Below are 27,204 nucleotides of genomic sequence, written 5' to 3'. Positions count from 1 at the left end.
CACAACAGCAGTGTTAATGGGAGATTAGCACTATGTTAATGGCAAGAGATTAGGGGGATTAGCAAATTAATGTCATGTCTATGTGTAACACAAGCTGCGGCGCTGCCAACTGTGCTGCGAGATGCAAGCGCGTCCACGCAAGAGATCCACTGCAACGGTGGTCGCGCCAGTGACACAGCCCATCACACAGCCAGAACCATCGATACATCGAGGCTAAGGGAGCAGAGGTGGCCATGTTAGTGAGACCCCCAACTCGTTAATGCAGAGGCAACTAACAAGGCAATGCAACTCAGAGTCGGATATAACAGCCAAACAGCAGGGACGAATGGAAGCACCACAGCAAGTTACGACTTTTCTTGGTTAATGACGTCCTTCCAATGATTGCTCAGCTAATATCCATCTTCTCGGTTGAAATCGTCTGTGTTTATATAACTGGATGGCTTCATGGACAAATCTTTGATGGTAGCCCGAAGGTTTGCAGAGTACCCTGGTCTCCGAAAAAACAACATCGTGCGAGCCCACTGCATTATAACACAATGATCAGCCACGGCAGAGGTATTGGTTCTGCCGTGTTTCAAATCTGCCTTGTGTTTGCAAACACGGTCCGAGACGTCGTTTAATTTTCCCAATGTAACTGCTGCCACAGACGTCGTTTGTAGACACCAGGGTATATTGCATGTCAGGAATGACATCCTTCACAGATGGGACCAAATCACGGATTGTGTACTGTATTGAATCAGACCTGGATCTTGTGTTTGTTTAAGATTTTGGAAATATTTTTGGTAACACCTGCTATGTATGGCAAGGTGATGGTTTTGATTGGGTCCTCATATGGTTAACTCCCTATGGTTGGGGATACAGCTTTGCGGATTGTGCGGTCTGCGTATCCATTCATCTTGAGGGCTTGGTGTACGTGCTCCAGTTCACTGGCTAGGTGGCACTGGTCGGAGATGCAGCAGGCCCTATGGTGTAGTGTTTTGATGAGGGAGTTCTTCTGGGCCGGATGGTGGTGGGAGTCAGGCTTCAAATCAAGATTAGATGTTAAACATCAAGACTACCCCCACCAGGACTCTACTTGTAGAGTCTTCACATCAATACATGCCTCTTACCCAACACATCTCTACTTTACTCCCCTTGAAAAATGCACCACCGCACATCACCTAACATACAAAATGAAGCCTTCGGAGCCATGGTCGGTTAAATTGTGAAAAGCTGAATTTGATGATTGATGGGGGCCTTTTGTTATTTCGTGCAGTCGTTTGTCGAATCGGGCCCGAGACCATCAAACTCGCTGCGCACTTGAGAACTGGGTTTAAGCACTGTTGGCTGCCTCGATCCGAACCCAGGATCCCTAATGGTGCCGGCTCGGTGCTCCAATACGTCAAATTATAAAAGCCCTCAGATCCACCCTGGCCACCTCATCCGTGTGAGCTCAAAACTGCCAAGAGAGATGAGCACTTGTGATGCTCAATTGAACTGGATATGGACTTAAACCAGACTTAAGTCGAGCAATCATGATGTAGACTTGTTAGACAGGCCCTGTGCAGAATGACAAGCCTATTACTTATTATATTTCCTCCATGTGAAAGAAAATCAGTGTAACGAGTAAAGTGCCACATTTCCTGTGAATGAACACTCAACGTGCATAAAACAGGTGAACAACCTACATGCCATTCTACCTTCGACAGGCCACGTTGTGGGCCAGGTATGTAAAATACGCAACTGATTGTAGTTTAGCGACCCCATCAATAAAGATTTACTTGAACCTCTGACGAGTTCTCCATTTGAAGAATGATACAACTTAAGAAACAAAACCCGAATGGCCTATTCCACTGGCACATCCGAGACGAGCCAGCACATGACCCACAAAGTACAGGAAGTTTTCCACTGGCAAATTTGTCATGCCGAGCCCGCTAGCCTCAAGACAGGGGCAGAGGTGATGATGCTTTGATTGCATCCGACGCCAGGTCAATAAGAACTCAAACACAGCGTCACCGCACCGCCGAGACACGCGGCTCGACGCATTCCGTGGCGTGCAACATCACGCATCTTTGTTCCTGCAGCGGAAAAGCTACCTGGCGCCTTACCCTGACCTGCGACAGAATGGCTCGACATGGTCCCCAGCACGGCTTGCGGCAGTGTAAAATTCGGGTAAAAAGGGCCTTGCACGTTCCTATTGCATGATATTTACTGACAAGAAATAAACCACGGAAAAATCTACCCTGTGAAATTCCGTTAAAATTTCCACACTGCGATGTTTACAGCTTTCATGGCAAAGTCACAAAAGAGAAAGCAGCTCGCATCTTGCCGTCGACGCACGGGTGGAACAAAGCAACACTAATGGAAGCCGATAGCGAGCGTGCAGATACGGTGGAGTTATTCCAGCTCCTCTCCACTCCCTCCCACCACGAATGCCTTTTTCCCCCTTCTTTAATGCAACATAAAAAATGTACTGCGGTGGACGCGCTATGTAATCAGACGTGCGAAATAAACAGGGCACTTAATCACGTGCGGCAATTAATAGACCAGCGCAGAGCGATGACGCCACGCGGCCCGCGTGATGGATCGCGCACTTAAAGCAGTCGACACGCCGCACGACAGCGGTGTCTGCTGCAGCAGAGACACAGCGCGCGCGGTCTTCGACGTAAAGGTGACAATTCCAAAGGAACCCCAACCTCTTAGAAACGCACCGACTGTCGTGGGGGGGACAAGCGCGGTGAGCCTGCACCTGCTTAATAATGTCAGCACGGTGCACACTTAGGTGTTCTGCGGCCAGCAACCCAAACCAGACACCTTCGTCTGCCCGACACCGATGTCCGCATTATTCCGAGGGCGAGTCGACACGAGGGATGCACGGGACAGCGTTCAGATACCACTTTCAATCACATTTATACTCGATGTGCAGGCCCCGCAGCAAGTGACGGTTGGGATTGCAGTGTTTTGGTGAGCGAAAATCGCTTGATCAAAATGCGAATTTGCTTTGCCCGGCGAAGAACCGGGCTTAACCCTAAACTACTCATCAACTGTGCAAAACGGCTCACTGACCATGAGGATTTGCAGCCAGCCAATCTTCTAAATTTCAAATCAAACCATGCCCCCCCCCCCCCCGCCTCAAAATCCAAGGCGGTGGCACTTAAGTTGCAAACCGCTAAATGCGTGCAAAGCATAGTAGACCGTAACAGTCTCTCAGTGCCTCCACCGCCAACGCGGGGTGAAGGCAGAACACGGCAAAACGGCAAGGACGACGTCAATGTCCGCGATAAAGAGGCACCGTCGCCCCGACGATGATGCAAGCGTCGACGACCAAAAAACAGCGAAAACAGTTCGGCACAGATTTTATTTCCTTGCCGGTCGAGCGAGGTAGACGCATTTAAAATGGTGTCCCTTTTGGAAGCGTACAACCCCCTGCTAAAATGCGATATAGATTGCCTTAATGACTCGCAATGCGCTGCCGCTTTCCCCAAGTAATCCGTCGCGACGCATGTTATTTACTGCAATTGTCAGCCTAATTCAACGTGTCTCTCGGCAGGCGATAGCCTGCCAGTGATGACAGAAAAAAAACACCTTTCATCATTCGCAACCACGCTATAAACAAAGGGCGATACTACGGCGTACTGACAATATTACTAATGTGCCGAATGCCTAGAAAATGTTCACAGGACTTGCTCATTCCTCCCCGGCCTCAAAAAAAAAAAATCCTATTTGCAATATCATTCTATCTTCCAATCTATCCACATGACTAGTGAAGATGCTTTTTTTTTGGGACTGTAAGCAACCTCAAGTGGATTGGCACTGCGGTTGAAGCGCTCGAATCTCACAGCTGGGTTGACTCAGCCCATCATCCCACTGGAACAAATAACACTTGCCAAAGTCAGGGACCGCATCCTTAGAAAAATAGATGTGGTCCCTGCCGTGACAACGTGGAATATTCAAGCACCAGATATGGAAAATGGGACCGCCCCATTTGTCCTTGAGGAGCACAGTGTGCTCCGACTCTTAGCTTGAATCTTGGACTGCGCTGGTTGAGATCAGTTGGTAGGTTGTCATACCTCTGCACATAGGGGGATGCGTTCCCGATTTTCAGATAAATAAATAAAAATCTGACAATCGAGCCAAAAGTTTATTTCACAGGAGGTGATGTCACTTTCTAGGCACCACTTTCATGTTTTTTTCCCCGCGACAGTGCCGTCACCGACATCATTTTCACGATATTGCGCTTATGTTAATTAAATATACAAATATTTACATAAAAATTAGTTTCGGACAGGGCTTGGTAAAAAAAGTTTTTTTTTTATTCATATTCAAAATTATCACACCGATTTCATTTCCTACCTAAACAAGGAAAGTTACTCAAATATACGACAATAGAACATTAAATCGGAAGTAGGCTCTACATGATTCAAGATCTGAAAAAGATGCTATTTGAAACTCATTCCTACTCTAATATTTCGTCACGGCATCTCATGTTAATCAGACCTTGTAAATTCTCCCAGAGTGCAGAGCAGTGGGAAAAGGAGGCCCCAAGGACCGTTCGTCATGGCTGGGAATCGAACTCGCAATGCCAAACGCATGGTGCAGTAATGCCAGCTGGTGCACGCCACCACTCCTACTCAAGTATTTATATTCGCAATTCAATGTTTATTGCATCATTGCCAACTGGTCTCACATACCACAAAGCTCCCCTAACACCTGGCATAATCTTTGGTTAGAACCATGGATTATAATCATGAATCTTATTTTTTTTACCGCTCCAATGTTATTACATGGGTGATGGCCTCCCTAAGTCACCCAGCCGCCTAGGCTTAATATATGGGATAACCAATCTAAATTATGCACGTACACAGAGATGAATGGATTATTTAACGCAGGAAAGAATCAACAATTCGCTGGATGGATTAATGGTCATGCAGATTAACAGTTTAACGGTTACATGAATGCTTTGATGAATGAACGGCGGAATTAAACAGGTGAAGGAATTAACAGTTGGACAAATGACTCTGTAACAGAAAATAAATAAATGATTGCACTGGATGGATGCGCAGGAAGGAACAATGAATGGCTTCGGAAAGAAAAAAATCCGGACCTGAGAAAGCACACACTAATGTAATATTCTCTCGCTGGAAGCTGTGTGTCCGTAACGTTTACAAACGGGAATTGTGAAACGAATGCTGGGTGTGGCGACGCACACCTGGCAAGGCCAGAGCTTTGCTCGCAGAGTTCTCAAACCACGCAGAGGACATCGTGCGATCCCAAGGACCGGGGTGGGGGGGTGCGAGGTAGCAGTACAGGATATGCATTCTTGAAGCCATTCATGACAGTTTTGATCATTATCTCAGGTATTCTGGTTTACTGCCAAATGCCGAACACTTGCCAGTGGAAATTGGCCAAACGTTCCAGCGCAGGATGCTCCTGAACAGGAGCCTTGAGAGGCTTTTGTCGAGAACATTGGCTCACGAGGTTGCGAGGAGAGTGCAGTGGAGTAGGTGGATTCTCGGCATGTCTGTGCAAATGAGTATTAACCGAAAGCATGAATATTATCATTATACTCATAATGGTACATAACGGGTGTTAGTGTGGGGGTTTTTCCCCCTCCCCCCCCCCAAACACCACATGCGCAAAATGCTCGTTAAAAAAAATGAGAGGCAAGCACATAAAGGTGCTCTAAACAGAGTCTCCGTGAGTCTTCGAGGCTTTCCTCGATAAATAACGGGACATTGTTACAGTTTCTCCAAGCAGGGATTTAAAAGAGAATAAAGTAAAGCGAGCCGTTTCGTTCGTGAGGTTCAATTAGCAGCGAGCTCTGGCAGGCCTTCACTACTCATTTACATTACAACCTCATTACAGTGGCTATCCAATCCGGAATCCATCAAAGTATGGAAAATAAGCCGAGACCTCTGCGTCATTAGTCAACGGCCGTCAACACAAAATGCTTTAATACGTTGATTTTTGACACTGCGTCGTTAGTTCCAGTGCGGTGCCTTATTTGCATTTAAATATGCTGCTGAAGCATTCATTTTTTTTTCTTTTTCGGCAATATGCTAAGAAACCAAAACAAATTAACCACGCGCCCAGTCCACATCTATCCACTGTTTTTTTCTCCCCACGCACAACACAAAGCACGAGTTGGACAACTCTCTCGGTTTGTCGCACAAATGTTTACTTTTGGAATAAAATATAAGTCTCCAGTATAATTGCATAAACTTTTTTCGGATATTTTCGCTCTTTTGTTAAAAGCGCCATGGCAGGTCTGCATGTATAAATTCACAACCCACTTAAACAAAAACGACAACCTCCCATTAGCCACCAAGTGGCGGTGAAATCACAACGGTGCTTGTGCCAGGCTAGTTGCACCTTGAAAGCCACGTGAAGCGAGGAAGCTAACTCACTCAGCAGGTCACGGGACAGACCCACGTGGCATGAATTGACCGAGATGACTGGCAGACGAGGCAGCACCCGTGGCTCTCCACCTGCACTAACTTGCTGCGTTCAGCTGCCCGTTGTTGCGAGCGTCGCTCCGTTTTTTAAAACGGGCACGCACACACCTGAAGCCATCAACAACTGCCAGTTGTACAACCACCACACGACGTCATCGACCCAGGAGGACATTGCAAGTCTCTCCGCAACAACACCTTCAAGGGTCACTCTTAAACAACCACCTGGTTATGCAGTCTTTGGCCGTGAAGTTTATGAACAGTTAATAATGGCAGGTTTTCAAATAACCCATCAGAGACCGGGTTTAATTAAATCGAGTGCTAAACCAATTTTATTTCCTCCGTGCAATAATTGGCGACGAGCCGAAAACCATCAAACTCCGCGCACTAGAGAAGCGGTTGTACTTCGTATAAAACTCCAATTTTAATCTATAACCTACCACGTCGACGCCAAGACACCGAGCTTGAATTTTGCATGAAAATATAAATGCCACCAAATGAGGTACTACGGCCATATGAATATCCGCCCGTGTAGCAGTGTGGCCCAGAAGCACATGGCTCGCAATTGTGAATGTGGGAGTTCAAATCCCCGATCGGAGGTAAACTCAGCGATTCGTCTCTCTGGGGCTGAAGAAATAAGGAACCACCCCTTGTGGAGCATCAACTACAATGACTTGTAGGGCAGGAATCTGGATTTCTCACCATAGGCTCTGGGTTATACACAGGAGAAGAGCTCCCCATGCCCAATTATGCAAGAAAATGCAGGCTCTTTTTCAGATTAACAGGTACTAATTAGATATAACCGGACATTACGTCTTTTTTTATAAACTTGAGTGAAAGTGCAGGTTACAATTTACAATACCATAAACTCTTATGAATCAAAACTAAACATTTTTTTTTATTTGGTAAGGCGCACCAAGCTATATAGCTTTTCAGAAGCATCCTGGCCACAATGATAGCTCAATAAAGTGGCTTAAATCACGTGGAAATTTATAGCAGCCAAATAAATGGAGGGAATAACCGGAGGCGCCGGAGAAAAATCCACACAGCCACAGGGAGACACGCAAACTCCAAATATACAGGCGTTAGGATCAGGCTCGAATCCACAACCTCCTGTATACCAGGCGAGGTAGTTAAAATCACCACCTTGGCAACCCTCAACAATTATAAAACGTGCTATAAAAGAAATAGAGACAAATATTGTACGCTTTAGATTACATAAAATCACTGCAGCATAACCATGGAAAAAGTCCTTTGTGTAAACAAATTTCCCAAATAATTCCACTTTGCTACCCATCTGGAATAAACAAAACCTCCCATATCTCTCCCCTTCCGACGCACATAACCCACAGTGCAAATAACCACCCGTGCTTTCTTGGTGAGGAGCGCCCGGCCAGCGACAGTGGCGCAAGCGAGGAGGAACACACGGGCTACAATGCTGAACAATCGCACCAGCCGCCGCTAGAGTTGTCTCTCCTCCAGGGGGGGGGGGGGGGGGGGGGGGGGGGGGGGGGGGGACGGACGTAAAATTGGTGCCGAATATTTAAGGCGGACGCTCGGCGACAGCCTTTCACTTGCCATTATGGGTGGTCAAATTGAAGCGGGAAAGTCGCCCTCTCGTGCCGCCTCTCACTCTCCGCGCCGCCAAGCCGACCTGGTTTTCCCAGCTGTCGGAGAAACCCGATTGGATGATTTTTTTGCGTTTTGCCTTGCCGCCACCACCGCTACCCCCCCCCCCCTCCAACGTTAGAGAGACACGCCACACCGTATCCCACGCCCTGTAACTCAATTTGCGACGGCTGGAACGGATCGCGTGTCGCTTAGATGCGGCACAGAGTCCGACGGGCTGGTTTCACTTTCAGACCACTCTCGCGACGGTGACCGACTACCATGAAGCATGGCTGGATGGCATAATGGTCATATTGTATGCAGCTAAGTAGGTGCCCTTTATTTTCCTCCCAGGTGAGAGACAACTAAAGTCTCTTGTTCAAGGAAGACGTGGGGTACATGTGTACGATTGTATAACTTATTTTGCACCATATGGAGCCAACCGTTACGGAGGCAAACGGTATAAACAAGGCAGCCAGGTAAGCATGGCTTGGGATAATTCACCCACTACTCAGCGGATGGAATTTCTTTCATTTGGCTCAATCAGAGCGAACGCATTTTGGCTTTCACGCAAAATGTTACATCTTAAAAACACATTGCTTGTTTTGACCTGCGCAACTTTGGGCAACAAATCTGACAGATTCCCGGCGACGGCTAACATCAGAGGCGAGGAGGCACCGCGTCGACTCCAACATCACATCAGCATTGACCATCGTGAAATAAGGTCACGTGATCCCCCACGACCAAAATTGTGACTCCAGCAGCAGATTCACAAAGAGGCTCGACGTCTTCTTTGGGCCTTTCGGTAAAGTCACGTAGACCCAACGAATACGAATTCCTGCAGTCACGAAAGCTTTAAGTCAAGATTTAGACTCTACATCATTACAGTAAAGACCACAATCAAAATTCCAACAGCACGGCAAGCACAGACACACACCACATCAACAGTGGATACACACATTTAAATATGCAGGTGCAAGCCAAAATTTATATTTATTTATTTATTCCTCATTTCAAATGCCAGGGCACATTTAACGATTAGCCAGCAAGAGCACCGTATTCGAGTTAAAGGCCACTATAAAATTTGTCCCTGTTAAAATGTGCGTGTTTATGTAGACGTACGATATTTGAAAGTGTTTTTTGGAGTAATGTTGTAGTTCATCGGATACAAAATTACACAGGTCGGGGCTGGTGGCTTCAGAGGAGAAAGGGAGATGGAGATACGAAGAAACACACATAGACTTGTCCACAACCAGACGTTATAAGAATCCTACTACAGGAGAACAATAAAATGCACAATCTGAAAACGTGCGTAAGCTACCATAAAATACCATTGGAAGACGTTAAAGATTGAGCCAAAGTGACTGAATATAAAGAATAAAAATTAAGGGTCAAATTTGATGTACAAGTGGTGCAATACTGCCGATAGTTTTGCAGAATGTTATTCATAAAGTATGTTTGTGGTAAAGTGCATGTTAAAAACGTCAAGCATCTCATTCTTGCAAACACAAAAAAATCACATACGCATCCTGTCTACTGCTCTCACATTTTTACTATTTTTTATTTTACCAGGTAAGGCCCACTGAGCGATATAGCTCTTCTTCTGAAGAGACCTGGCCACAAATGATAGCTCAACGAAGTGGCTTATGATGTTGACATTTATAGCAGCCAAATTACTCTAAAAAGCATTTTGATTATAAAGGAGGGAAAAACTGGAAGACCAGATAAAAATCCACACGACCACAGGGGAGAATTCAAATTACAAACAGGGTCAAGGTGAATCCCACTACCTGCATACCAGCTGAGGAAGATAACATCTCACAACCATGGCCCTAACGTGTGTAGAGGAGAGAAATACGCGGTGCGCACAGTTAAGCGGGTGCAACTAAGGGCAAACAGGTGGGTAAACGCTGTGACCGGAGGTTGGCGTCGAGGAGATGGGGGGGGGGGGATAAGGGATTAATGGGGCAACAGGTGCCAAGCTGACAGGCGCTTAAGTGGAAGCTTCGCGAGGACTCGGAATGAGCAGGGGGATACAAGCGGGAGTGTGAGCGAGCGAGCGGAGTTGTTGCCGGGGAACCTAGAGTGAAGACATCTCGCCGCTGCCGCTCCAGCCGTTAACAGGACCTCAACCCTCACGCCGTCGCCGGGCGGGTGTTGGCTGAACCCCCTTCCCAGGACAGACGGGTGAGCGGGTCTGAGGGAGCGTAGGCGAGGGCAGCGGTGGAGATGCAGAGTTGCTGAGTGCGAAGTTGCTGAGTGCAGGATAAGTGAGGTGCAGAAGAGATAAGAGCAGGGAGAAGTCAAGTATATGTGAGAGAACAGATATTCTTGGTTCTTTCGGTAAAGTCACGTAGAAGGTAAATACAATAATATTTGATCGTTTTATTTTTATTTCCCTTGTACATGACTTTACCAAAAGAACCAAGAAAATGAATCCCTGCAGTCACGAAAGCTTTAAAGCGTACACATAGTTATAGATTTGCCTATAACAACTGGCGCAAGAACAGGTGAAATAAAGTGAAAGCAGGCGAGTCTAAGGAGATGGCTGTGATGAGGAATTGTGCTTTCGCTACGTTGTCCCCACCTGAAGGAGGCTTGTGTTGCACCCGAAACGTCGCGATTTAATTTAGTTGTTTTTATTTATTTTATTCTTTTCCTACGTGACTTACCAAAAAACAAATAGTATGAATACCTTGCCGTCACGGACGCTTCAAATCTAGAATGAAACCAGGCGACTTGTTACGTGTCGGTGTGAATCATTTTTGAAGACACTACATGTGTAGTCTTCAAAAGAATTTAACTGTCACACACAATATTGTATTAGACTTCACACATCCTTACAACAGAAAGTATGTATATGTAGTCAGGTGCTTTGGCAAATTTTAAACTGTAAGACTTTGTTCAATGCAAATGCTTAAAAGCAACTTCTTCATTGATGAGGAAATTATTTTGGAAACCCGAGTTTTCTTTGAACAAAGGCACATTTCATATCATCGCTTGGAAGTGGAGCAGACGCGTAGTGGTTAGCACGCTACACTATTAACTCTGCAATCAGAGTTCAAATTACCAGCCACTGCTAACAGATCAGTATGGTAAAGCGTGGCAAAACGACCCTTGTGCCTAAACACACTGGCAGAGCCAGTGGGGAAGGGGGGGGGGGTGGCACGTGCCCCCGCAATGATCTGATCGAACTCCATAATTTCGATCGGATCATTGGGGTTTATTAGTAATAAATCAGCATTTTGCAACCCCCACTGCACTGTGTAGCATATTATTACGTGCCAGGGACTGAGATGATAGGACAATAGTCCGAGTCCATAATTCGCAATAAGTGACTCAATTGTGCGCAGTTGCGTATACAGTACACGACTTCCCTTAAGGCATCCACCTTCAGCGAGCGCGATGCCGATCACACATGTTCGAATTCAACCCTCGATGGATGGCTGCACCATCGTCGCACACGCGTCAAATAAAAAAACGGACAAGTCCTTACTAACAACTCCTATCATTTTTCATTGCTGGAGGGGTTGCCCCCCCCCCCCCACACCTGAAAATCCTAGCTCCGCCATTGCCTAAACATGGCATTTGCAGCCCTACACAGTGGATTGACATGACTCAAAAAAGGTATTGCTTATAGCCCGTATATCAATTGTTGATTTTTTGTTTAATAACATTGCAGAAGCCATGCGTCACCGAAGCAATATTTGCTCAAATGCCATCATGTTTGATCTTCATTACCACCATACATTGCTTTTATTTGTTAACACTTATACTGGATTGATTTAATTATTTGCATAAAATTATATTTCACTACATCAAGCCCGGTATCGTCCACACTTGACCCGCATATCGTGCAAAAAGCACACCGCAAAACTGGCCTCCGATTAAGTACCGATAACAGTGCAGCGCCACTAGCGCTACCGATGTGACCAATATCTGCACTGGAGAAACTACAGATGAAGCGTTGATTTCAAGTACCCCCTTCCCCCCAGTCACAGCCAGAAATACCACCAACACACCGGCTGAGAAGTCTGCTTCCTTCACCACAGTTGAGATGCCACGACCTTTGAATTCTAAATGAATGCAAATCCTTATCCTTGAATGCCATTTATATATCGGAGAGAAAAAAAACCACTCGCGTCTCGGCATATATTTCAAGAGGGTGCTGCAAGGGAATGTTTTAAAACATCTTTTTATTTATTACGTTTTTTTCTCACGTGGGAGGAAACCGGAGGAACCAGGAGAAAATCCACGCACAGGGATAACCCAACCACAAACAGGGTCCGCACGAAGGGTTTCTTCCACGAACATACCTTCACGACCGTTACGGGGCCACCCCGCAGGCCTGCGGGTTTGGGACTTGCACGCATCTGCACAATCCGTCAAACCCAGTCTCCAGAAGCGCCGGTTTAGAGGCATGCGCTTGCGACCACGTGGGGTAATTACATTACGTTCGGTTTTACTTTATGCATTTTTTAATAACCGCATGACAGAGGCATGCGGCGGAATACTTCGCTCGGGAGGTCAAAACCAGCAGAGGCAGTGGGGGGGCTCCTCCGTAATCCCATTCATTACGAGTGCATTTATTAGAAATAACTGTCTGCGTTACAAATGACCCTGCGAGGCAATACTCCGTCATTGCGAGGGGGGGCTCTGCCAGCTCGTGAGCATCACGGCCAGACCCTGTAATCCACTTGCAGTCGTGTTGTTTTCTCCTGGTGCATGCCCCCCCCCACCCTCCCTGCCACAGACACGCCAAATACGAGCTACCTAGGGTAGGTACGCAGCAAAAAAAATGTAATCATTATAATTTTTTTATACTTATAATAAACATATATCCTGGGGGTCAACGCATTACAAACTGCAGGATGTGGCGGGTAATTTGATCCGTGACAAATTATTGTCGGGATTACAAATGGCCCACGCAAGTGGTGGGTGGAGGGGGGGGGAAGGCAAGGGGTTATTTGTGCTGGTTCACCAACAACTTTCTCCACCCACAATCTTGAGAGCACGGTGATCCCCCCCCACCCTCCCCCGTTGTAAGAAACGCCATCCACGCAGCCAGTCCCATGCCCGACCACGATTAGCAATAAAAAATAAAACGCCACGGCATTGGAATTTCAGGGGGGAAAGGTTTGTAATGGTAAAAACGTTTATTCTTCATAAAAAAAACTATTCCTTTGCAGTGTCAAAATGGTATCTGTTCAGGTGGTGCCATGGCAGAGCAAGTCGTGATCAAGGACACGAGGTTACAAATGAAAGTCAATTTAATTTAAAACCACTCCAAAAAAGATTAATCAATCGAACTGAAAACGAGTTTTATTTTAAAAAAGGATTTAAATTCCTTTGCAAGTTTGGTATACTTGAGTGGTCATATGCTGCTCGATATGCCTATCGCATCACACATCGCGTGCATGCCGTTTCTCTTTAGTCTGCAAACAAAGTTACATTTAGATGCTCGAGAAATCAAAATTGTATCAATGGATTGATCAACCAATTATCATCCTCCAGTCAATAAAATAAGTACTACTGTGGCAAGCCTACAGCACTAACACCCCCCGACCCACCCCAGGTCAATGTGGAATTTACCACAAGCTACTGGGTAACTTGCGTGAAAAGGAGCACCATTATCATGTCATTCGAGCAGTGAATGATTTTAAAACATAGATTACTGTAGTCGCAAATTTGACTTGCCGGAGGTGCGATAAGTCCGGATATGCAAAATAAATTTTAAAAATGTATAGTTACACCGTACATAAAAGAGGCTGGACAAAATTAAAGTGCAAGCCCCCTGAAAACGCAGTGAAATGCTGCACGGTGCTGCTCTTGATTCACAGCGCGAACGTACACGAGATTAAGAACACACAGCCGTTCTTGAAAAAGGTCAGATTTGTGAACGTCCATAGAAATCTCGTTACACCTCGCGCAAACACCGCACCAAGTGTTGGCTGGTTAAGATCCGCGACGTTAGCCATTCGACATCCTACTGCAAAACTCCAATTGTTATTTTAGTGCATGGAATTATGACGTTCTTGAATTTTCTACACGTATTGTTACAAAGTCGTTGTAACAATACTGCTAATTGGAAAATTGCCGATAGATACAATTTGGGGAAAAACCACAAAGCAACTTTATGCCGAAAATACTGTGTTTTTTTAAGATTCCTCTTGGTTCCGGCGCTCAGAATACAAAGCAGCAAATGATGAATTAAAAACGTTAACCTTTTCACCTGTAATTCCCTCCTACCTGAAACAAATTTTAACGATGGCAATGCGGCGTGCACCTCCGTTGCGCGCAGATAATTTGTAATGTACCCTAATGAAATAAGACCCCTCGGGGACAAAAAGGGGCGAAAATTATTACGGTCAAACCCATCTTTTAATATGCAACCTTGCCTCAGCGAGGAAATAATTATAATATATTAATAGAAGCAATTAAAAAAAACGACATCTTAGGTTTACTCGCAATTGTAGTCCAATTGTGCTCCTCGCAGTGTCATAAGAGATGGCATTTACATTTGGAATGTGCACCAAGGCAGTGCAACGCCCTAGATCAAAAGAATGGGCCTCATGGGAGCCGTATCAGAACTAGTTATTGATAAGCCTCTGGTCCACAGTACAAGTGTACCTTTTGTATGCCTGGCAAGGAGCATCATATTAAGTCTATTTTTTCAAATGGCATGTGATATTAAATGAAAAACATAAATCAATACAAAGGCGGGGGCGACCAGGCTGGGCCTATCCATTCACCACAGTTGAGAACAGGTCTACAATCGCTGGTGGTTACCGAGACTTAAATCCAGGCTCTCACCATTGCCAGTGCAAGTGTTGACATTTGTTATTGGCCTCATGATTAGAGCCATTCCGCACCCCCCTGGCTCCCCAGAGAGATTCATTTCAACCATTGCAATTCTATTAAATAGATTTAACAATGCCGAGTTTGTAGCAGCATGTAGTGCAGGGCTCACGTGAACAAATTCTTCATCTTCCTAAACCATGATCTTGTCCACTGCTGGATGTTCAGATAATCGTCACTGGTGTTGGCCGTGAGTGGGAAACCAACTCGGGTCGCCGGGTTCATGCCAACTACCACTCCCTACTAACAGACCAAGAGAGATACCCCATATAGTCTTCGACTGTTGGGGAAAGTGCTGTGAGAGAGCACTTATGAAAGGGGTGGGTGGACAGAACCACACCCGTCCCAACACATCTTCAAATATATTTAACAAAAGTCACGCACAAATTTGTATACATTACATAAACAATTAAAAACAAATGTCCGTAAAAAAAAAGACACTTCAATGTGTATGCCGGGAGCTTAAGAATCAAATATTGAATGGATGCATCGTTACACCCCGTATCAAAGTCCCTCCCACCCCCCAACGAAGCCACCCAGCAACATCAAAACCCTTAAATGGGAACCGCACCAGGGTTGTTGATACAAATTTACACGTGGAAAGGCAATGCCCAGTAAAGCATCGACTCATTTCAAGTCAAATCGGTACCTACCTTTTTCTCCACCATGGATGACCAAGACCATCATTTAAAAGCACGTACATGCATACTTTAAGCTTTTATCCAGCAAGCCTGTGCTGAGACCTCTCGAGTCCCACATCAAAAACGGTTGAAGTCCAGAAGGTAGGTTTGGGCCCGGCTCCATCGTCCCTCCACAAATGTATAAAAAACACATCGTTCCGCTTTTGGAAGAAGTCCGATCTTCCAATACAGATTGGCCCCATGCAATTTCCATTGCTGGCTCAAAGCCACCAGCGGAGACTGACAGACACCCCCCGATGCTCATTTAAGCACGTACACCAACTCAAACTCCAAAAAAGACAATTCATCCTAAACGTATTTGGACTTGGAAAGTCAAAATGGCCATTTTAAAACAATGCAATATCCTAGCGGTGCAGGGCGCTTCGATGCTCGTCCATTTAGAATGGACATCGGTCCTCGTTCCCCATGTGCTCTGAGCATTCAAAGTGCTAAGCACCAATGTAAGGCAGGGGCCATCGGCTAACTCGCGTGCAGAAGCAGTTGTGAACTCCACTCCAGGCTCCCACCCTCCCCCCCCCTTGGAAGGAAGAGACTAAAAGGCTACCGCCGTTGTCAGGTGGGGGGAATATTTTAATTTGAAATGCACACCAGGCTAAGGCACCGCACGTCATTCATTTGTTTGGAAACCCCCCTGAATCAGACAATTATTTAAAAAACGTGCCGATTTAAACACATGACCTGATAGTGGTTTGCCCCCCCCCCCTCCCAGAAAACAAGATGGGTTCCAGCTGTCACTCACTGCCAGAGACCGCATAAGATGGTGTTCATCTTCACTGGCAACTGAGCATGAATTGCCCATGACCGAAATCAAACGATCTCTGCAGATCTTAAAAGCAAAGCAGGGTTGGAACCTGGAAGAGGTGTTTGGATGAGACATGGCGATGCAGAAAACAAACGATGCAGGCTGCTGCAAGGCCACGTTTTCAGCAGACTGCAGTGCAGCAAAATCCATCGTTGCCACAGCAACACTACCCACCTTCAGTTGCCCACACTAGCCAGAGCGGTTGAGTAGGGTCAAAGAACGTGACTGGCACAAGTGGGGAGGCTCTCACCCAGACAGTGAGCTTGATGAAAAGGGGCTGTATATTACATATACAAGAAAACAATCGCTGCACCATACCAAACACCATCGACTTCCCACGAAGAGGCAGTAGTCGTCTTATAGTCTCTTGAGGTTGATGTCCCAAGTTGACCCCAAACTGTATTTGAAAACAATATTCGGATTGAGTCGAGCATTCTCTATTCGAAGTGCCACAGGTCAGAGTTGTTTTTTGTATGACAATGACCGGCATGCTAGACAATAAATCTGATCGCTACTCCAGCTCTCAACAGCGTATTACCTTTGGAGACTTCTGCACTGGTTATATTGTAAAAAGCCACTTTATTTGATAAAAGTCCACAAAATAACCCCCCACCAACAAAAAACCCATCACAGGAGAAAAACATTCATGTCATCAGGGTGCAAAAGTTCAAGAGTTGGTTACAGCTGCACTGGAATCCACTGCACGTTGGCTCTCCACGTAGATTCAGCATGGGAGAGCGGAGGCACTTGTAAAATTCTAAAACAGCATCAGCAGCAGAGGATGCCGCAAGGACTGTGACATCGCTCAACTCTTCATCACTAACCGTCCCTCCCCTCTTGGAGAAAGGAGACGCACCCCCCCCCCCACCCCGACAGACATTTAAAAAAAGACGCAGAGCTGGCGATGGTTGCCGACCGTCACAATTCACCATGTGAACATATTGAGGAAGAAGATAGCTGTAAATAAAAATTGTGCGATTATGTAAGCAGCGTTGGACAGGGAGGTAGTAATTTTAACACTGGGGAGGTAGTTAAAAACAAATGTCCGGACCCAGGGTGGGGAAAAAAAACGAGCGGAGGACAATAAACAATGTGACAGTAAAAAACGCATTGCACTTAAAACTGAAAGTGTTGCGAGATTGCACCTCGTGATATTAGCGAAAACAAAGCCAGAGACGATGCAATAAGGCCACGGAAACCCTTATAAACCTGGCAGACGTTTAAACAAAGTGAAGTTTACCACACGATACCAAATTGATGCGTTACGCTATTTTAGCCCTGCTCACATTTCCGTAACACTGCTCGTATTTAATCACAAAAACGTCACTGTACTAGAAAAGGACAATAAATTGTCAAAATACGCGATTGCCCTCAGCTTAAAAATGGTGGCATAAAAATACCATAACAAGAAACCAAAGGCCGAGCATGACAATCTTTGCAACTTCAAGTAAGTCATCCCCTTTTAAATGTCAAAAGGAAACTCCCAAGTGCCATCGTCAGGTTCGTATTTACACCCGGAGGAGACACTGGGGGGCTCGAAGTGGGGCCCCGAGGGGGACCCCGAGGGGAGCTCAAAGTGGGGCCCCGAGGGGGACCCCGAGGGGGGCTCAAAGTGGGGCCCCGAGGGGGACCCTGAGGGGGGCTCAAAGTGGGGCCCCGAGGGGGACCCCGAGGGGGGCTCAAAGTGGGGCCCCGAGGGGGACCCCGAGGGGGGCTCAAAGTGGGGCCCCGAGGGGGACCCCAAGTCGTCGGCACGAGGGCTCACCTTCCCGTCAAATTTTGAGAACTCGTTGAAGGGGTTGTTGAGTTGATGGGGACACTTCTCCAGACGCATGGACAGGAGTGAGGTGGCCGCGCCGGTGGCCGCCGCCTCCGCTCGCTTCGTCCGGAAATCTTTCTTGTCAAAGAGCAGCGCCTGCTCCTCCGCTGCAAGAGAGCACAAAGACAAACGATCCCCCCCCCCCAGCATAGCCTTAGACTGTTGGAACAAGTGCTGTTAGCAAACACCTATGAAGGCTGGCACATGCACACAAGGGGGAGGGTGGCCAGCACCACACCCGGCCGCCTTCGTCTCCCTCGTGGGGATGTTTACACACCGCACCAATGGAGGCAGATTCGTCCTAGGAGAGGCCCAGGACCAGGTTCAGATAATCACTAGTGTTGGCCGTGAGTGGGAATCGAACTCTAGTCGCTTGGTTCTTAGCGCGCCAACCACTGCACTGGTGCTCCCCACACATGCACAAGTGCGCAAACAGGGCATGTGCACATAAAGTAAAAAAAAAATCCCCTGTATTTCCCTACAGACTACCAAACGGCTGTTCACGAGCACATTAATACCAGGAATGCGCACAAGGGGAAGTGTTGCCAGCACCACGCCCAGATCACCTTTATCTCCCCCATTTGCTAATGTTTACACAGCACACCAGGTACTCAATTAAGGCCAAGATGGACACAGGGGAGGACAACCAGTTATAATATTATATCGTATGCCACAGATTTTTACGTGGCCGGGAATTGAACTTTGGCAGCCGCCTTCATAGCAGTGCCAACCTCGACGCAATCGCACACAAACACACCCCCCAGTTTAACCTTATTTGTTAGCCAAATTACCGTTATGTTATTGAGCAATTAAAATTGGCATGGCACGTGGGGTAGCCCAAATTATTACACATTCACACTAGCTCCACATTATTGACCAAGTAAACCAAGCGGAAAGCTCAGAAAGATTCGGGCAGCGTGTGGATGTGATGAACCAGGAAGTAAAACCCGTGTTTTGTTGTATGCATGTTGAACTTGTTTTGCACCGTACATAGCCAATCGTGCTAATTGGCGGTGCAAAAATGTTGCTGGGATTGTGGTAGTGTACAAATTACAACACCGAGACATTTCAGCTCCTTATATTCATTGGCTTGCTGTGGCAAACTCTACGCGTCTGAAAGCAATGTCAATCCTTTATTGAGAATACATCTCCAAGTCTGCATTTGCGGTCACGATTTTTCCTCACCAGTAGAGAATTTGATCAACGAATGGTCTTTAAAAAAATATGCCAATACATCCAGTGTCACTGACCACACTTGCAAAAATGGACACAAACCATTTAATAATGAATTATAATCTTCAGTTTGTTACCAAAGTCAAATTGTTGAAAAGAGCTAACAAAGTATGGTGGCAGTGCTCCGCTCCATTCTCTCCTTAGACAAAAAAATAAATTACTTGCCAGTGGTACCTTAAAAACATTTTTATGCAACTACACAAGAACTTTAAAAAGGACACCTCTTTGAAATGATTACTTTGTGCTTTAATAACGATCGCATAGCTTTTTAGACACGTTGTTTCTACACCTAGCATGCATCAAATACCCATTTGTTGCCCATCAATACCAGCAAGAGTTGCCAGTACCACGTGCTGTGAGCACTAATTGTTCACAAACACAAGGTGGCAAAATAACTTTACGTACAATTGTGGATGGAGTTGTCGACAAAGCATTTACGCCTGCAAATACTTTGGGGAAAAAGTTGGACATTTCAGACCCGCGTTAATCCCGCAGCACAAACGACAACAGCGTTTTGTGAATGTGTGCATACTTACAAGACTGCCGAGTGCCCCGATCCTTCCATGGGATGTTTTTGCACTTCACTTGGTTCTGGCGCTCTTTCCTTAACCGCTCAAGCCTCTGCGCTGTAGAGCACCACACAAGCAGCCATCGTTAAAAGCCGGGCCGCGCGGCGGTGAACGCGCGCGTAAATCCAGCTCTTTGGGAGGTTGAGGGGCAGGGGTCCGTCAGATTTGTAAGATAACGTTTTCAGGAGAGGCCATGTGGCGAGGGGATGGCAGTATGGCAAATGGGTTATGAACTCGTTTGTGGACCACTTCAGGAGTCTCTTCAAAATGCATGATTTTACCTGGCATATTCAGAACTGAACAAATAACTCCACGCAGAAAACTGATGAAAGTCACCTCAAATGAAATCTTCAAGGAGGATTAAAAATGGCATTGACAAATGCTCACGAAACTATGGTTGTTCCCATCACAGATCACAACATGTATTTACCCTGGAAGAAATCCGATGAGCTATGAAGCTCTTTTTCAGATATCCAGTAGAAGTGGGTCAGAAAGTTAAACATTTACACAAAACTATAGGAGTGCAAAGTATACGAAAAGGTAAGCAAAGTGCTAGAAATAAATACATAAAATAAAGTATACAAGCCCTTAAATAAATAATGCACGTAAAATTGCATAACTACATCAATTCAAGGTTGGAAAGGCAGTAAAGAGGCAAAAAGTCCCAGTTTAACCATCGATACATGGGAATGGTTCAAAGTTACAAAATTACATTTGCAAATGCAGCTGTATCCACAACTAATTTTTTGCTTCTGGATATTTTTTTAAGGAAGACGTAGGATGTTAAGGGAGGAACTAAGGTTGTTCCAAAACGTTGGAGTTGCATTAGGCCAAGGGGGCTGTAGGCAAGCAGTTAACACTCGATTAAGTGTCGGACTATCCGACTTGCCGATTTACAGTTTTTGAAATATATAACATTTACCTCCTTATCGATTGTATTATTAGCCGCTCCTTACTCCTCACAGGGTCAGTGACCCTGTGTGTATGTGACCGTAAATAGTTCAGCAAGCAAACAGATGACGTTACAATACAGACATCGCCACCCTCATTCTACATTAGGCAACCATAATTGCTGAAGCCCAATATATTATAAAAAGGGCACCGATGTATATTTGGGTTGTACCACGTGTTACTTAGTATGATGGTCTGACGTTTCAGTCCATGTGCTGGGAGCTTATTCAGGAACTGAATTCACAATTCAACAAATGGCCAAGAGATTGGATTCCTCCAACTCTGGGTACTCGTGCTCTGCATGTGCATTGTGCCAACCAGTGTACTCACGACATTTTAGATAACATGACCAATTAAAATACTCAATGCATGCACCATATCACGTAAGAAACTTTTACAAATTTAGCTAATGATATTCCGATGGTCAAATGTAAATTTTCGGCTTATGGCATGTACACTACTGTACAAACACTAAAATGAAAACCAATGCCAAAAAGGTATGATCGCAAAAAAATCGATTATTGAAATAAAGACCCTGGGGGGCCAGGGGTGGTAATAAATATGAAATCGCCACATGTATGCACAGATACCAATGCAGCAAAACCTACTTACAGGTGCCATACAGATTTGAAATAGCAGCCCGAAAACGTGTTGCCTGGAGGGCCAAGACGACTCGCTCATGCCTCAAAAAGATGTAAGGCAATGTGTTGTCATGGCTTGATAGCAATACTCAAAGTTGTCATCACCACACAAAGTTATTTCGCATACAATAATTGCTGGTCTACTTTTTGAGTCGAGCTCAAGAGCTGATATTGTAAAGAGAGGGGTCCTTGCCTGTAAGATCAGCAGTCAAACACGGATTCAAGCAAGTTTGACTGCTGATGGGAACCCTTATCAAAATTGGTCTTAAAACAATGCTGCTGAAATTATGCACTCCCAGAAGGCCACTCGGCTGATGGTTGTGTAAGAAGTACTTTAAGATGGAGGGATATACAAAATGAGACGTTGCTTGTTTACTTTGTTCATGCACTTTGAGGACATGACAATGATAAATAATTAGCTGTTTTTACACATTCAGCTGTGACCAATGCAGTGTTAATGAAATACTCACAAATGAGATTAGAAAATTAACCCTTTAAGTATTTGAGGTGAATGTAAAAAAACCACACAATCCATGCCCGAGCACTGCCAAAGCTCAATGCAGATATATTTTTGCCAGCCGAAAAAGGACCCGACCACCCAAAAATGGCACAAGAAGAGAGCCAACGATAGTCCCAAACAACGACCTTGGTGAAGACTCCAAGTAACAGCCTGGTTTCTCTGCCCCGACAGTGAGGAACCTTTCAACAGTGTCCCAAAAACACATGGAAGGTGTGGCTATTTCCTCTATCAATGACTCGTCCACCCGTGCATACCGAGGAGTAAACCACAAGGCATACCCACCAATGACTGCCCAGTGCACCACACTATGTTGGAACAAGCACACCCCACCCTCAACTACCCATGATGCCATTGAATGGCTTGCAAATTTTAAAAAAATACTACAGTTGTAGTCTGCTGCTTTTTCAAGCGTCATATGAAAGCAAAAGAATGTAAATATGTAATTATGGCTTCAATGGCCATATATTGAACTTCTTTCGCACCGTACGCAGCCAAGTGCCAATCTTGTAACCTTTCCCCTTTGGACCACAGGGAAACGCTGCTATGGAATTATTCTACCACAGGCTTAAAAAAAAACACTTGTGGATCACATTTCAACATTGGGAAACTTTCACCATATACAAATCAGTTATTTTAAACTGCAGTTAAACTATAAATCTGTTCATTACAATTACAGAAGTAATTATTTTGTGTATCATCCAAGGAGTATGAAAAACACACCGTCTGAACAAACAGGCTTTGCGCAGTGTCCATTGGTTGATGAAAAAGTCCATTCCCCAAATGGCAAGGACACATACCGTTTGACTTTTCACGAATTTGTATTCATTGTATCTGGCCCATAGAAATCATGGGCCGAGTTAACGCCCAAAGGCTTGGATAAAATGTGATCAAATTATTTAGGTCAGTTGTAAAAGTGAATTCCCACCAGCGTTACCTATTTCTTTTGATTCAACCAAGCATGAATTGCAGTGTTTCTAAAAGATCTTGGTTTCAACATTTGAGGCCATTAGGGGTCCAAAAGGTATTCTACAAATGCCCAAGAGATCAGATGGACCAACAGTCCTTAAATCCGGTCATTTGTACCACTCTGCAAGCAATCTTTTACTTTTACCAACATCAATTCAAATGCAAATGGGGTAACCTATCAACAATGCTTACCATCTGTTCATTGCAAAGTTATATTTTTCACCACCATTCTTGATTACTTAATCAACAATTGAAATGTATTTTCCCCTCACATTTACAAGTTTGCACCATTAATCTCTTTCAAAACTGTTTAAATCATTAAACATGTTTCCCAACCTCCTTATCCCTCCACATTGCGGTCCAAACAGCAATCAACCAAACCAGCTGCTTGATCCAGATCCACACACAAAAACCTTTACCTCTGCCACTGCTAGACCATTCCAACCACAGCCAGCGTTAATGGATTGTTAACCCCCCCCCCCCCCCTATCGGGGTACAGCCCTGCGAACAAAAACATTTCAGACACCACCCCCCCCCCACCCTCAGGAATTAAGGCAAGATGAAAATGCAGGGAGTCGGTGGTAGGGTGGGTAGCAAAGAAGAACTGTGGGCGAGGGTAAGGGGGGGGGGGGTAGAAAGGGAGAGAAAAAGGGCACACACGGACGGTGCCATCCCTTGCCCGTGGGGGTTAAGCAATGGTTTTAAAAAATTCTACCTACGTGACTTTACCGAAAGAACCAAAGAGTATGGATTCCTGCAGTCACGAAAGCTTCCAAACAAGATTGGTTAAATGCTTAAACTCATTATCAGCAAATGTTCGCATGTTGGAAAAACGAGGAATTCAGATATTCGATTATTTGTAGAGCCGTCTTTTAAATTGCAGAAGCAGACCTTAATTAACAGTATCTTTGTCACTAATTGGAGCTTTTATTGCTGTGATGTGCATAAGTAACCTAATGCTGATAACACTTTACAGAACTAATGTCCCTAAAAGTAAAACAATTACAAAAAAGGATACCATGTTTAAGCATTTCAGTTTAACAATTTCAACATTTACATTTGACAATCAAATGGAGATCCAATAACAAACAATCTTTCAAATTTTACAAAACTAAAATGCAATAGCTATAGAATCCTACTTCATAAGAGGACTTGTGTTACCATCAATACTAAACTGCATAACACATTTTAAATACCATCTATACGTGCAGAAACTTCTGCTCACTGGTAATAATATAAAGTACTCAATAAATGTCCAGACTCAATGTTTAGAAAGGTCTGCTTAGAATTAACTATAGCAGAATTTCATTAATAGAATTTCAACGAAACGGCAGTGCTTGTATAAAAATCCAAGCATGAGCCTTCCCCTTCACCAGCAATCTTCTGTTGAGGATGCAGTTTCATCAACCACAGCCATTTACTGATGGAAGAATGACAACTGTTGCCTTCACTTTATCAAAGATTAAGGTTGTGCACCATTAACACAATGGGACTTGTGCAGTAGCGGCAATAGCATCCCAGCACCGTCAGCCACACCCACTTATTGGCGTTTGGCGAGCTGGTGTCCTTTATTTGACTCCGAATATTACAGCAAAATATTGGCACCATAAACAGTAGTGCATTAAGAACCACGCCAGCATTGGACGATTGTATCCCCTCGCCACTACGACAACAAGTCACGCACAACAATCTGCTGCTGCTCACAGCAGCTCCACATCAGGACGCATCATCTCACCGGTGTTGGAGCGAGGGCGGATGCCAAAATCCCACCCGGAGGTGATGTCCACCGACTGCGAGTGCTCCAGCACCGGAGCCTCGCACTCGCTGCGACCGCCGGACGAGATGAGCGACGCGAAGGAGCACACCGAGGCGGGTGACCCTGGCGACGCCGGAGATGCCGGCGAAAGGCGCCGGCTGTCGGGGCCAAACGGCGGGCAGCTGCGGCTCAAGCCGCCCGGGCCGTACTGGCCACTCGAGATGCAGCCACCCTCCACGTCGTGGTCGATGAGCACCATCTCGCACATGCCCGTGTCGTCGCTCGTTATGTGCGCCTGGCGGATGTGAGCCAGGAGGATCGCCGGGTTGTCCAGGAAGGCCATGATGTCTGATGCGCGCTTAAAGTCTGTCTCGTTACACCCCCCCCCCCCCCCAAAACCAAACCTTTAGGTTCTAGATCTTTAAAACAAACTTAAACTTTACTTTAACGGAGAAGCCCTCAATGTTGTTGAAATTATGATGTTCAGCAGCTTGCTAAAGGTCTATTTTTCCAAAGAGAGTTTTTACTTTTTGTCTAATGATCTCCTTTGCAGAGCCGATGCCGAGTTTCCGATGCTCAATATTTTCGGTTTCAACAAAGCAATTGTTGGTTTAAATGCAGAGCAGATTCGTTATTGTTCGTTACCCATTCGTCGCGGCTTCAAGACCTGTGGTTCGCTTTTGAAAGACGGTCCGACGTCACCCCCAGTGCACTCGACCAACAAATTGCTGCAAGCAGCCGGCTGAAACCGGTGATAATCTTTAATTACGAATAAACATGGACTTGTTTTCCCAACCCAACATTCCCAGTTTACTCTGAGAATGTAAAAAAAACACCCCGCGGCTCTTCTCTTTCAAGGATCAGATGTTGTCAAGTGGATAAAAGCTGTGCGTGGATTTTTTTTAAGTACAGATCACGCTAATAAATTGGCTTGGTTCTGCGTGAAAGATTATCTTGGAGTTATTGAAGGTTCCTCGCCATTCAGCCACTGCAACACAAACAGCAAATGCAAAAGTAAGACTCATAGTTTTAAACATAGTAAAAAAAAAGGGGGTTCGAAAACCGATGGCCAGACAAACTCGCACATTTGTAACGAACACAGGTCAATGACATTTTCGTCAATGAAATAAGGTCACGTGCTTTAAGTTCGGCAACCGTAACGCGCAAAAGTGGAACGTCGACTCAAACAGTGCAGTAGTTTCAGATTGAGGCACTTTACACCTACACCCGTTTCACTTTCGTTAGCCAAGTCATTTAGTGAATTACGAACTTCAGGACAACTATTAATTTCTTGTCTAAGTAAATAAAACAGCGGTTATTTCTCATAAGTTGCTGTGTACTTTGGTGATTGGCAGAGTACAAAAGAGTATCCCTGCTTTAACGCCCAATGGGACGTCGCTCGGTTTAGCCGGAGTCCCCGAGTCGGCGTTGCCAATTCCACATTCTCACGGCGGGAGCCAGTCCACCCCGACCGAAGCACAGCAAACAGAAGTAGACGCCAACTGTTACACTCGCTTCCAGACATCAATCCCTGCAAACAAGGCGACGGCTTACAACTCGCCTCGATATGCACCACGAGTTTAAACTACAACAGCTGGAACGTAAACGACAAACGAGGCGAGAAGGAGCAAGAAAAGCGAGGTGCACGGACCCCGAGAGGCCTAAGCGCCACGGGCTGGCGGAGCTGCCGGGGACCTCGAAGGAAAGCCGGTACCGGATCTAGGCGAGAGGCGTCTCTCGCCGGGGTCCCGGGATACCCGCTCTCCCCGCTTTACCACGGCGATTTAAAAGAGCCCGTAGAAGGGAGACGGTGTAGACAGACTGGCAGAGACTCACCTCCGCTGGGGGTTCATTCCTTGGTGGCTTTCCCGTCACCTCCGACGCTGTTGAGTCCCACTGTAAACAAAGCAAGAAATAAAATAATAAATAACTGGTAAAAACGGGCCCCAAGTCTCGCGAGACGCTGTCCAAGTCTCGCGATATTTATACCCGCCGCTGCAGGATAACTTTATGGGTAGCAACGCCTTTGAATGAACTTTACGCGACCGGCTGCACTGGCAGGTTGATTGGCAATCAGCAATTGACAATCAACGTGGTTTCTAAACGAGGCATTGTTGCTGCTCGCACCTGTTTACACCCCTGCCCCCCTCCACCAGAGCCTGTGGTGGAAATTCCACATTCCTATGGCTTGGGGCGAGTCTATGCATCGGCTCACCTGTTGAAAGCCCCGAGCAAGTGATGCACATTCCACGTTCCTATGGCTGGGGCGAGTCTATGTATAGGCTCACCTCCTGTTGAGAGCCCCGAGCAAGTGATACACATTCCACGTTCCTATGGCTGGGGCGAGTC

General features: G+C 45.7%; 1 protein-coding gene across 3 annotated transcripts in view; it reads right to left on the bottom strand.

Annotated features, from left to right (window-relative positions):
• Positions 1–26,821, bottom strand: part of MAPKAP1 (MAPK associated protein 1) — a 131,585-nt gene extending 104,764 nt beyond the window's left edge. For all 3 annotated transcript variants that reach the window (XM_061550686.1, XM_061550684.1, XM_061550685.1), the window contains exons 1-4: positions 26,692–26,821; positions 24,835–25,843; positions 19,989–20,078; positions 18,166–18,326 (exon numbers count right to left, since the gene is read on the bottom strand). In XM_061550686.1, the coding sequence (XP_061406670.1) occupies positions 18,166–18,326; positions 19,989–20,078; positions 24,835–25,198 (615 nt within the window). In that variant the 5' untranslated portion in view covers positions 25,199–25,843; positions 26,692–26,821. The remainder of the gene's footprint in view (positions 1–18,165; positions 18,327–19,988; positions 20,079–24,834; positions 25,844–26,691) is intronic.
• Positions 26,822–27,204: the final 383 nt, after the last annotated feature.

This window comes from Lethenteron reissneri, chromosome 12 (genome assembly GCF_015708825.2).
Source record: "Lethenteron reissneri isolate LAM-NWPU_2019-01 chromosome 12, ASM1570882v1, whole genome shotgun sequence".
Classification (NCBI taxonomy): Eukaryota; Metazoa; Chordata; class Hyperoartia; order Petromyzontiformes; family Petromyzontidae; genus Lethenteron; species Lethenteron reissneri.
This window is presented reverse-complemented; position numbering and strand designations above follow the sequence as displayed.